The following is a 13,949-nucleotide window of genomic DNA, read 5'->3' on the forward strand; positions in this document are numbered from 1 at the left end:
CTAGCTAACAGGACACTAACAGGACACTAAAACAAATAACGAGAGCAATGACTTCCTATCTGGGGGGTTTCAAAATAAAAGAGCGACGTCTATAGCAGCGGAATACGTTTATTTTGTACATTATCTAACGTTAACACGAACCTAAACTAACGTTACAACTAACCTAAAGTTAGTTTAGGTTCGTGTTAACGTTAGATAATGTACAAAATAAACGTTGCATACATACTTTTTTTAATAGAAAATAAGCCTTTTTCAATTGTTTGAATTGTCTCTCAAATGATAAAAAAAATAAACGAAAAAGGCACTTTTAATGAACACAATAAAACAATTTCAATAGCCTAATTGTTCTAATGTAATGAGCTCTGACAATCTCAGAAGGGGAGTCTAATCATTTTAGTTGTGTTGGTTCCCATTATGGTTGGTTCAAGAGCATGAACTTTTTTGTATTTTATTTTTTTATTATTTTTTAAACAAACATATAAACAAACATGACAACACACGATAAGATATACAAGCATTAATTGTCAGGGCACATCCAATGAGATCACCTTTTAGTTAGTTGTCTTATATAAGATATACCCATAATACCTGTTATCTAAAAAGAAAACCCTACACACATATGCTCAGCTCGAACCCCCCCCTCCCGGACCCCACCTTGAGAAGTACCTCCACTATCCCTCGCACCTAACCAGACACTACCATTATAAGCTAGCTTTTATTCTCTCCACCACTTCTAACCACATTGACATTTTGGATTCATTGAGACCCAGAATTCTTGCTGTAGATATTTCATGGTAAATTACATCGAGATATGTAAGAAACCAAACTTTACGGCACATTTTTTCCGGTTGAAACCAGCGTGATGCGATCAGCTTTTTGGCTACTGTGATACCCGATAAAACCAATCTCTTTAGCTGTGGATTCACTGCAAACTCAAAAACATCATTCAACAGCAATACCGAGGGGTGTACAGGTATATTCCAAGATACGAGTTTTGATATTTGTTGGGTCACATCTTTCCAGAATGCCTTAACTGGTGAGCAGTCCCAATACATGTGCATAAATGTCCCTTCGTCCCCATTTGTACATTGGGTGCATTTGGAATCTTGTTTGAGCCCCATTCGGCACAGTCTTATAGGAGTCAAGTATGTCCTGTGAATATAGTTAAGATTGATTTGTTGATGATCCGGGTTCCTTGATGTAAGTCGGACATTTGCCCAGGCTCCTTGCCAATCAAAGTCATTTTCCAGGTCTGGTATATCCCTCCTCCAGACAGAGTCAAGTTGGAGGGTTTCATACGAGGACGTTAGTAATTGATGATAAAATTCTGAAACAAAACCTCTCGATGTCTCTCTTGAGTAGAAGAATTTGTGGTATCTGTGGTGTTCAATTGGTCTGTCTAATGGAACACCGTGAGACTTCAAACATAGCTCTAACTGTTTGTGAAAAAGCCATGTGGACTTGGTGAGATTAAATTTTTTGCGTATTTCTTTATCACTACAAAAACCCTGTTTGTTAAAAACATCCCCTAATGAGTGTATGCCTTGCTCTTCCCATAATAGGGAATCTTATAGGTCGTTTTCCAATTAAGATAGCATTGTTATTGAATAAGGGAGTATGATTGTGCCATTCTTGTGGGTTAGGATTTTTTTTTTGTGATTCACGCCATATCCGGATCGCATGAGTAATTATGGGGCCAAATTTTCGTTCACAGTGCTTGATTGGTAGTTTAGTGTATGCTATGTCCTTCAGTCTATGTGGGGCTACTATGTTTTCTTCTATTTTTCTCCAAGATGCTAATGCTTGGGAGTCAAACCATGTTGTCAATGGACTTAATGAGTACGCCTTAAAATATAGGAAAAAATCTGGAAATGCCATGCCACCATCTGCTTTATTTCTCTGTGCGGTGGATCTTTTTATACGTGGTGGTTTGTTATTCCAAATAAATTTGTATGTGGAGGAGTGTAATCTTTTCCAGTAACCCTCTGGAGGGGGTAACGGTAGCATTGAACAGAAGAAGTTGATTTTAGGTAGTACATCCATCTTAACTATTGATATCCGTGCTTGTACTGTGTTTTTAAGTTTTGCCCATCTATCAAGGTCGTCTTTGATTTTGTTTTGGATTTTTGTGTAGTTGTGCTTCACCGTTTGTCTTATGGTAGGGAATATTTCCACTCCCAAGCATCTGAAATGTTTTACCATCGGTATCTGTCCTGGGAGGGTTGTATCTTTTTTTGCAGGGGTGTTAAGTGGAAGGAAAGCCGACTTCGGCCAATTTATCTTAAATCCCGATAAATCACCAAAGTCCTCCATCTGCTCCAACTTGAGCAGATGAGGCAATGTGGTGTTGGGGTTTTTCATGAACAATATTACATCGTCCGCATATAAACAAATTTTTTGTTGTGTGCCCTTGATTACGATAGGTACTGTACTATGGATTGGGATTGTCTTATATATTGTGCTAAAGGCTCTAATGATAGATTGAACAGTCCGGGACTAAGAGGACAACCCTGTCTGGCAGAGCGTGATACCGGAAATATTTCAGAGATGATTGTGCCTGTTGTAATCATGGCCGATGGGTCTTTGTATAATACTTTAATCATATCGATGAATCCTTTTCCTAACCCCATCCTTTCTAGCACTGCCCACAGATACGACCATTCCAGCCTGTCAAAGGCCTTCATAGCATCCAGGGACAGCATCGCCTTAGGTATGGTGTCCTCCTTGTCGGCATCAAGTACGTGCAGTATACGTCTTATGTTCTCAGTGATCAGGCGGCCTCCTATGAAGCCAGTTTGGTCCGGGTGAACTAAAGACGTCATATGCTTTTGTAATCTGATGGCTAATACCTTAGAGTACAGTTTGATATCTGTTCCGAGGAGGCTTAAAGGTCTATAACTACCGCACTCATTGGGGTCTTTGTCTTTTTTAAGGAGGACTGTTATGAGTGCAATATTGTCATTTTTATGGAAGTTCCCCTCCTTGACTGAGTATAAGATCATATTTAGTAATAAGGGGCCAATTATGTCCCAACAAGAAAGGTACATTTCTGATGGGAAACCGTCTCTTCCTGGAGCCTTACCACTTTTCATTGCGGTTATGGCCTTCTTGAGTTCCTCTAGTGTGATCGGTATTTCTAACTGTTTAGCGTCATCCTCTGAAAGTTTAGGGAGAATAATTTGATTAAGAAATGTGTCCATTTTGTTTTGATCGAAGGTCATTTCTGATTTATATAAGTCGGAGTAGAATACTTTGAATGTATCGTTTATTTTTACAGGATCTGTTACAAGTACTTGTTGTGCTCTAATGGTAGTTATATCTGCAAATGTTGCATTAATTCTTAATCGCATGGCTAATAGGTGGCTGGGTTTGGAACCATGGGAGTACTGCTGTTGTCTTGTGCTGCGTATTTGTATTTCCGATTGTTGTCTGTATATGGCATTGATCTCTATTTTTAGTACGTTAACTTGATTTTCTAGTCGAGTTGAGTTGTTGTATTTCAGAGAATTAAATAACGTTGAGTAAAGCGTTTCCAGCTCATCCAGTTTTGTGCTTTGATTCTTGCGCATTTTGGAGGAAAAGCTATCCGTGAAGTCTTTGATCATTCCCTTTACCGACATCCATATTATTCTGGGGTCTTGCACCGAGTTTGCATTCTCCCGTTGGAATACTATAAGAGCTTCTTTGAGTTGTGTAATGAATTCCTTGTTGTTAAGCAGCAACGAGTTAAATCGCCATCTTGGGGCTCGGGAGGATAGTATACCAAATGTACCTTTAAGGAGTAAATAACAGTGATCTGATAGTGCGTTGGGTATCATTTCCACTTCATAATTATCAAATAGTCTCTGTGATGCAAAGACATAATCTATTCTGGATAGTGTATTATGTCTCGCAGATCGACAAGAGTACTTTCGGGTCGTGGGATTAAGTAACCGCCATAAGTCATTTACACCTGTAATCTTTGACCAATCCTTTAATGCCTTCGATGAATTCTTTTGTTCGCTGGAAAAGGCGAGGTAAGATTTGTCCATCCTTGGGTTCCAGATGGCATTAAAATCCGCTCCTATTATAAATGAGTAATCGGGAATGTCTAACATTGCATTGGTTAGTGTAGTGAAGAAATCTTCTTCGTACAAATTTGGGGCGTATACCGCTATCAACGCTATTTTCCTGTTCTTATGTTCAATCTTAGCTATAGTTATCCGACCTTCTACATCAGACCATACTCCCTTTAGTACAATATTCAACTTACGTTTAACGACTATTGCTACACCCCGAGTTCTCGTACCAATAGAGGAGTGACTGATATTATGGTATATGTTGTCCGCTAATTTATCTATGTCTTTCCCTAGAATGTGTGTTTCGCTTAGCAGAGCAATGTCCACATGTTCTTTTTTCATCAGTGTGAGCACGCTTTTGCGTTTGAGTTGGTTATTTATTCCCCCGGTGTTCCATATCATTATATTCAAACTAGCCATAGTCTATACATGTTGCATTGTAATTTTTGGTAATGCTTCTAGAGTGCGAGGCAATAATAGATATACATCCCACTAGTGAGGCCCCGTTGAGAGCCGAGCTTAAAAACATACATATATACAAATAAAAATCCCTTACCCTTCCCTCCCACCGAGAGTCGTACAGGATTGTGTTCCATGAACACAACCTTTGCGTATGACTCCCTCCCTTGCACCACCGGATATCCCAGAATGATCCAATTATCCTTAACATTCCTATGTATACCATAGGATCTAACACTCTAAATTCTACCATAAGTAGAATGTCGACTGTGGCTTGGCCACTTACCCGTAAAAAATGAATAAATAAAAATTTAAATGAGATAAACTAAAAATAAAGACCAAAAATAAGCTTCAATTGTCATGCCCTAATCACTTACATTTTATATGAACTTGTGTAATTTATAGTAACCCATGAATAATATGAAGGTATTGAACTGAAGAGAGAGCCTCAATAAATCAGAGAGAGCGGATGAAAAAGAAAAAAAAACAAGTAAAAGGAAGAGAACATTAACTTAGATCTTAAAAGAGCATTGCTATGCTTAAACATCTAAAGTATAAATTGGAGAAGTAGTGAAATTATTTCCCATTAATAAAAAACAGTTTTTAAATACGTATATGCAGCATTTCCCCTGACCAGGGTGGGCGATGATCGTTGTGTAGAGTGATCTTTCAGCCGGCCGGCTATGATGGCTCTGTGGTTCTGCATCTAGATAGCTGTTGATTATTCCCCCGAGGGGCTTCTGGTAGAGTGAATGACCACGTATTGCTGATATTCCAGAATGCTCCATATATCAAAGAATGCTTCGATGTTCTAGATTATTCCAATATGTCATTTTTACATTGTCTGAATGTTCCAGTATGTTCTGGAGTGTTCCAATCTTGAATCCAATATGTCCGCAATAATATAAACACGTCGGGGAAAGCATTCAAAAACTCTGAGCACGTAGGTCTCTCTGTCCCAAATCCTCGGTTATTAAAGAATATACTATATGGTGACCTTGCATAACTGAGATTTAAAAGGCCATTTATACACTATTCTGCGTGTTGTTCAGACAGGAATTTGGCTGCATCTTCAGGCGAGTTGAGGAGAACCCTTGCTCCTTGTTTGTCGACAATGCGAAGTATTGCAGGGTATATTAGTAGGGGTCTGTATTTCCCCAGGTATAGTTGAGACATCACCGTCTTGAACTTGGCACGCAGTTCCACTACATCATGACAATAATCTTCAAAGCAGTGTATTGGTACCTCCATGTATTTCAGATTGCCTTTCATCCTGCGAGTTTCACGAATAATCATTTCTTTTATTCTGACTTGGCGCAGGATAACCAATGTCACTCTGGGCTTAGCGTTATTGTCACTGGAGCGGGGTCCCAATCTGAAGCACTGATCCACCTCCGGTATTTTAGGAAGGATCCCTGTTCCCAAGATTTTCTGTAATTCTGTGGCAAACTCTTCAGGGTTTGCACATCTCACTGATTCGTCCAGACCGACAATACGAATATTCAGCTTGCGTTTTTGATATTCCATCTCGAATATTTTGGCTTTCTGTTCTTTATTGATTCGCGTAAGCTCCAACGTTATTTCGCTGAGCTCCGTCTTGATTTCATTGTAGTTCCCCTTCATCTCAGCAGTTAGGTTAACTTTGTTAGCCTCTACTTCATTGTAGATGCGAGTGAAATTGATTTTGTGGGCTTCCACTACTTTCTCCAGAGCCTCGGTGCGTTTATTCTGTGCGTCGGCGTCCGCTCTCAGCGCATCAATTTTGCCTTCAATAGATTCTTTAATAGCATCTACTTTTTGAGTTATTATCTTCTCCGACAGTTGTGATTGGAGGATAATTTCCTTCATTATTGTCTTCCCCATTTCCTCCATTTTCCGGATGATATGTTCGGTATCTGCGGAGGTATTTGATGGGGTTGAACTTGAAGCGGCCTCTGTCAAGTCTATATTTCCTGCTGTCCGCTGTACGAATCCTGGGTCCCGCGGCAGGGCCTCTTCGACTGGTTTTGGTTTCGCTGTGTCTTTCCTTGTGTTTGGCATCTCGATTATTTTGGTCAATATAGTTAGTTGATAGTCTCAGTTGATATATGCGTCAAGTTTTAAACGCATTAATGGTTTAAAAATATGTTTTTAAAACGAAACGAAAAAAATAACGGGTGAGCAGCTGTGTCACATGCGACCTACTCCATTCTAATGCTAAACCGGAAGCATGAACTTTAAAGGCCCAATCAGTGATACAAATATAAATAAATAGTTAAAAGAAATTTAAAAAATTGCAACGATCAAACTTTTCGTTTATTCGAGAATGTAACTATGTGAATAGTCTATCCCCCCATGTATTATACATGATGTATATGGTGATTAATTAATAAATACATAATAATAGGCTACGGCTAACATTTAAATTACATGCAGTTGTGTCTTTTCCGATTAACCATTCTCATGGTGGTGAAGGAGGCAATGATGAATTGAAAATGGGGGACCCTGATGTAAACAAGACGAAAGTCTTTCTCTGGTCTGCATCCCCTTAACAATTGTATGTATTGAGCTGTACTGTACTGTACCCATTCTGCAATCTGTTAATAAAGTTTTCAATCAATCAATCAATACATTGTGGGGAGCGCTTTGAGTGTCTAGAAAAGTTCTATATAATGTAATGATCATTCATTCATACCCGATAAATGCTACTCTAGTATCAAAGAAAGAAGGTCGCATAAAGATATGTTATATCATGACTCGGTGAATAAACCTTCGCGATGCGGGCGTCGTGTCATTGGATAGTTCTAGGAGCGTCTTGATCTCAGTGGTCCAAATTCAAGTCAATCATCTGGAGGGTTGATCGCATGTTGGATCAGGAAATAGACTTCATGTAGTCTAAACAGGCTTGTTTCAGCAACACATGTTGTGAAAGCTGTTGATTTAAAACGGAGCCGTCAAATTGTGCCTGTTAAGATGAGCATAGTTGTATTTACGTTCGTCTTCATCTCTATTGTTCAAGCCTTGGACAATGGGCTGGCACTCAAACCCACGATGGGCTGGTTGCACTGGGAGAGGTTTATGTGCAATATCGACTGTGACACTGATCCCAATAATTGCATCAGGTAAGATTTCAGTTGCTTTCCCACATGATTCATAGAAGCTCCATACACCTCCTACCTGATTGACTAGAATACAATGAAAACAGTGCCTGGTCGTTTCCAGTTTCGGCTGCTCCACACACATAAAAATAGCGGCACAGTAATTGTATTTGATCACCTAACACGAATGGAGTGTACTAGTCACTGCAAACCAAGCTGGCATATATATATATATATACGGGTAATATACCTCACTCACTAGTCACTCCCCATCTATTGGGCGCTGTGTGCCTCCCTCCAGTGAGCGTCTGTACATGCAGATGGCAGATGCGATGGTGAAGGAGGGCTGGAAGGAGGCTGGGTACGAGTACGTGTGCGTGGATGACTGCTGGCTCTCCCCGCAGCGCGACGCCCAGGGACGCCTGCAGCCAGACCCCAAGAGGTTCCCAGGGGGCATCAAGAAACTGGCAGACTATGTGAGTGTGTATGAGAGGCAAGTGGACATATCTATTATCCCTGTACAGTAAGGTAACATTACTGCCAGCATCATGGACATCAACAAAACATTAATAATATCTAGGGTATTAACCCCCTAAATGGGAATCTACAATCTAGAAAACCTATACGAATTAAAACATATATTATTGTTGATATGTGGCCTATAGCCTACATAATATATAAATGCAAAGGCTACATTTATTTTTGCTTAAACACCACCCCTTCAGCTAAGGAAGGTACTGTTGGCTCACCATGTCTTAGGCAGGGCTACAAACTGGCTTCCAACCAACAAATATCCCACACGGAGACCAAACATTAACCAGCAGGCCAAGAGAATCTGCTTCCTACCCATGCGAGGAAGCCTTTAGCTTGTAAAGGCAGGAACATGCCCTGCTACAGAAGCACCCATCAAGGTTTCAGTTGTGTAACGTCTCCATCTACTGGTGCTGGTCTGTTACTGCAACTACAACCTGCTGTTGGAGTCAGCAATCAGCATGATGAATAGAAGACAATTGATTGATTGATTGATTGATTGATTGATTGATTGATCGATTGATTGATTGATTGAAAACTTTATTAACAGATTGCAGAATGGGTACAATACAGTACAGCTCAATACACACAATTGTTAAGGGGATGCAGACCAGAGAAAGACTTTCGTCTTGTTTACATCAGGGTCCCCCATTTTCAATTCATCAGGACATGCCCACATCACTTGCTTTGTCTCATGTGGTATTGATAAGTTAACGTAAAACGTAGATCAACTATAGACAATCTATTTTGGACTGAATGTAAAAATTATCTTTTGAATGTTTGATTTTGAGATTGTATGTGAAAGGATTCAATTAATGAACAAATTATTTATTGATTGATCGGTTGATTGATTGAATACATTCATGAATGTTGTATTTAGGTCCATGCTAAGGGATTGAAGCTGGGTATCTATGGAGATGTTGGGACCAATACTTGTGCTGGCTACCCTGGCAGTCTGGGCTACTATGAGCTGGATGCTCAGACCTTTGCCAACTGGGGTGTGGATCTCCTTAAATTTGATGGCTGCTACATGAACTGGACATTACTGGGAGAAGGTGAGGTTTGGTGATTGAGCAACTGACCCTTTGATTGCAGCATAGCCAGCACAGACTACATGCATCACATTCAACCTATTACTTCTGTCCTTAGGTTACATTAAAAAAAATCTTTATAAATGTATGTAGGCCTACATATCACTATTGTATATTTAAAATGTATCCTCCTACATTCTGATTCTTATATCCCGAGTTCATTATATTGCTTACACTATTTATTTATTTTCTCATATTTAAAAAAAAATATTCAGATAAAAATGTATTGCCTATATTTATGTCTTCCTACTATTACGGTGCCCATACCTGTACCTCCCATCTCCCATGCTGCTATGACGCCCAAATTTCCCCAAGGGGATCAATGAAGGAATATCTTATCTGTCATTGTTGTTAAAAAAAAACATTAGTAGACAACATGGTCTTATTTGGGCCTTAGTTTAAGGGTTAAGTGTGTGTGTGTGTGTGTGTGTGTGTGTGTGTGTGTGTGTGTGTGTGTGTGTGTGTGTGTGTGTGTGTGTGTGTGTGTGTGTGTGTGTGTGTGTGTGTGTGTGTGTGTGTGTGTGTGTGTGTGTGTGTGTGTGTGTGTGTGTGTGTGTGTGTGTGTGTGTGTGTGTGTGTGTGTGTGTGTGTGTGTGTGTGTGTGTGTGTGTGATTTATTCTGGTCAAGGCTATATGAACATGTCAAGAGCACTGAACAAAACGGGCAGAAGTATCCTCTACTCCTGTGAGTGGCCACTATATGAGTGGCCCTTTCATCAGGTAAGTGAGGGAGAAACAGTGTTGTGATTTTTATTGACTGTTTACAAATAATTTATAATCATGAATAAAGAAGTATCAATATATGATTTGTAATGAAAGATGGATATCTACAATAAATAAATAAATAAATAAATAAATAAAAAGCAAGGTATAAAACCACTGGCATAACTTAATCATCGTTTGAATAATTAGGCCATTTATGATCCTATCTTTCAGCCGAACTACACAGCCATCCGTGAGACGTGCAACCACTGGCGTAACTCTGCCGACGTGTACGACAGCTGGATCAGTGTCAAGTCCATCTCGGACTGGGCCGCCTCTCACCAGGACATCATCGTCCCCTCAGCCGGGCCTGGAGGCTGGAATGACCCCGATATGGTATTTCACTCTGTATTCCTCCCTCTTCACTGAACCAGGTATTTCACTCTGTATTCCTCCCTCTTCACTGAACCAGGTATTTCACTCTGTATTCCTCCCTCTTCACTGAACCAGGTCCAGGTATTTCACTCTGTATTCCTCCCTCTTCACTGAACCAGGTCCAGGTATTTCACTCTGTATTCCTCCCTCTTCACTGAACCAGGTCCAGCTATTTCACTCTGTATTCCTCCCTCTTCACTGAACCAGGTCCAGGTATTTCACTTGAAGACGACTTGAGAGCACAGTGTTTTCACATGAATTGGGGGTATAGTTGAATTTTCAGAACCTCAGTTCTGGGTCTTTTGATGACACTGTCCTCTCTTCTATCCTTCTAGTTCAGAACATCGCAGTTCTGAGTTGTCTCGAATGGACCAATAGGTGAAGAGCATTCAGTCACAACAAGCAAGATGTTCTTCCTAATAATAAGCAAATAGTCCAAGACTCTGTGGGTGAAATAGACGTCACATTTTGATGTACAATTCATGAGCCAACTGTGTACAACATGGTTGCAATTGTAGTGAGTGTCCACTGTATTGCTGTAGTAGTCCAGTGTACCAGATGTAGCAATCTCAAAACAGGATGGGATGCATGATATTATGAGCATAATAGAACAGACATAATTCCTGATCGTGAAATGTTGTGTGTGCAACATATAAAGTTACTGTACACAGATGTTGCTAAATGCACCAGCTGTTCATCTACACTGTCTATGACATTGGCTTAAAGGGACATGCCAACATTATGGGAAATGCACTTACCGTCTTCTCCAGTCAAACAAGAATATTAGATACCAATTTCCTCTCTGTGCGTTCAGTAGGAATCTGGCTGCAAGATAGCCTAGCTTAGCACAAATGAATGGAAGCGGCTAGGGCTAGCTGCCTGGTCCATATCCACTGTCTGACTCTGGAGAAGCCGGTAAGCGCATTTCCCATAACGTTGACGTGTTCCTTTTGAAAATTCTCACTTCCAGCTGGTGATCGGAAACTTTGGCCTGAGTCACGACCAGCAGGAGTCTCAGATGGCCTTATGGGCCATCATGGCTGCCCCACTGCTCATGTCCAATGACCTAAGGGACATATGCCCCCGCTCCAAGCAGCTGCTGCAGAACAGACACATCATAGCCATCAGCCAGGACCCGCTGGGCAAGCAGGGATACCGTTCTGCTAAGGTAGGCTTGACAAGCCAGTGGATTATGTACATAACTCATAGCAGCCTGCTGGAATCAATCCCACGATGTACCTAACACACACACACAGCAGTTCTGCTTCAGTCTTCTCCATCATGCTGGATGTGTATCAGTGCAGGTTTAGATCTACTCAGTGGTGACTTTATTAGGTAAATAGGTACACCTACCTGTACAACTAGTGGCAATTGATTGTACACACTCCATGCACATGGTGCCTTGTAGTGCAGTGTAACAATGAAGCACAATCTAAGCATCTTATTGGTCCAAATTCACTTAATGATAAGTGACTCAACAGATAAGCAAGCAAAACACATGTTAAATCAACAAAGAATGGCTCTAGTGTACAATGCAAATTGTGACAGATTATTCCACCGTTTAATCCACAGGGGAAGAGTTTTGAAGTATGGGAGAGGCCTTTGTCCAACGGCAGGCTGGCTCTAGCGGTGTTGAACAAGCAGGAGGTGGTCCACGAGGCTTGTATGTTGACCTGTTACCCAGCTGGAACATCTGTAACCCTCAGTGTAACGTCACCCAGATCCTGCCTGTCTACAAGGAGCTGGGGATCCAGACTGCCCATAGCAACCTGCTAGTGGTTGTCAACCCCTCAGGCACGGCTCTGTTGTCCATCACTCCCATTGGCCGTGATTTCAAGACCCGTCACAAGCACTGGCAGCAAATTACCATCAGGGACAACAACACCATTGTGTAGTTTCAGTTGACTGGTCACACATGTTGCAGTTATGCACTTTATATTTGCAATTTCATTTGGGTCCTGCCGTCTTTTCTGAAAGGGAAGTGAATGCATTTGGCAGCTTGTTAATTTTATTGTTTTTCTTCACAGGGACATCAGGTTTTAGAGACAAAGATGCTTGAATTTTTTTATGTGAATTGGGATTTGAATCACTAGATTAATTTCTGAAATGTTAAAGCTCCCAGGTGGCTAATAGTTTATGAGGTCAGAAGTACTTTTTCATTAGATTCTCAAATCAAATGCTTTATACAAATACTTAGGAGTGACAAACACAAGAAATCAAAATAAATAAATGTTCTATCAAGGCCAAAGGAGAGGTAGAGCAGACCTTAAGTAAGGAGCTTCATAGTGTGGGAACATGGCTGACCAACAATACTTTGGATCCAAAGCAAGGCTGCGAAAGTCCCCAGGGTTGAAGATCCAGGTCCAAGGATTTGGTAGTTTATTTAGGATGTACCTTAGACAAACATCTCACATGGGAGGCTAAGGCCTTGAATGCCCTTGCTAAAATAAGCCAAAAGACCAAATTCTTGGCACATAAGTCTGAGATGTTGGATAGTAAAACACTAAGGATGTTATCGGGTGCCCTGATCCAGTCATTTTGACTATGCTGCCCCCTTCTGGTACAGACTGTAGTGCACCCCAGGGAATAAAAGAAAAAATAGTCAAGACTGCCCAAAATAAAAGAGTAGTGATGAAGCTTCCAGTTCCTACCCCAACTCACCTCGATGTAGCTATACTTAATTTTATGTGCTTTAGGGACACCCACACATGCAACCAGGGGCAGTTTAACTGACATTAAACTGCAAATTCAAGCGATCAATGGGGGGGTACCTTTCGGTACTCAGCCTGTGAGTGGAATAAACTGCCATTGTCTATAAAAAGTATCGACAGAAATAAATTTTAAACAAGCTATGAAGAAATGGCTTAGTCACTCAGGATAATGATATATGCAGGTGTGCTGTAGACTGTTATTGCATTTTCTTATTCATATTTATAATGCTTGAACATTCTATTTCCGTCTCATTTGTGCATACTAGTCATCTTGTCCCCTCATTTCCATAAGGTTTTAAATTATATGTGATGGCTGTACATGTTGTGCAACAGTTTTGTATGAGATTTTAGATTGAATTTATTGGACAATCAAAGATGCTCATGGAAAAGAGTTGCTCAGGACTGGAATAATCATATTTTTAGTAATTCAGGAATCTATAGTATTCAATCACATCAGACATCTTGGTGGGCAAATGACATGTGATAAACACGTAACAGGTCATCTTTAAATAACCATGGTCAATGAGCTGCATTAAGTCATATTGGCAGGCATGAAATGCATCACAGGAGAAAATAAACCAATGATAAACTTCAGATGACTATGACAAATCAAGTAAAGAATGTGATACAGGGAGATCGCCGCTATAGCGATAGTTATATAAATCAATGATTCAACCTTTTTAATTCAGGACCCTGAAAGACTGGTACACCATGGTAAAATATGGACAGAATTACACTCCTATGCCGACCTCACTACGCCTGTATGTCACCACCTGAAGGTGTTGACAGTGAGATGTCACCCAACTTTTCAGGCCATTTACCTTGAAAAACTAGAGGGCTGTAAAATCTATATCACGGATACAAAATAGTTTGTATAATTCACAA

The 13,949-nt window shown here is 40.4% G+C and overlaps 1 protein-coding gene across 1 annotated transcript; it reads left to right on the plus strand.

Moving 5' to 3' along the window:
* Nucleotides 1-7,486: 7,486 nt before the first annotated feature.
* Nucleotides 7,487-12,846, plus strand: gla (galactosidase, alpha). Its single transcript, XM_084332525.1, is given in 8 exon segments — nt 7,487-7,618; nt 7,896-8,070; nt 9,006-9,180; nt 9,845-9,936; nt 10,153-10,314; nt 11,324-11,521; nt 11,926-11,995; nt 11,998-12,846. Coding segments are annotated over 8 exon segments (1,194 nt in total). The 5' UTR covers nt 7,487-7,547; the 3' UTR covers nt 12,249-12,846.
* Nucleotides 12,847-13,949: the final 1,103 nt, after the last annotated feature.

This window comes from Notolepis coatsorum, assembly GCF_963971535.1.
Source record: "Notolepis coatsorum genome assembly, chromosome: 16".
Classification (NCBI taxonomy): Eukaryota; Metazoa; Chordata; class Actinopteri; order Aulopiformes; family Paralepididae; genus Notolepis; species Notolepis coatsorum.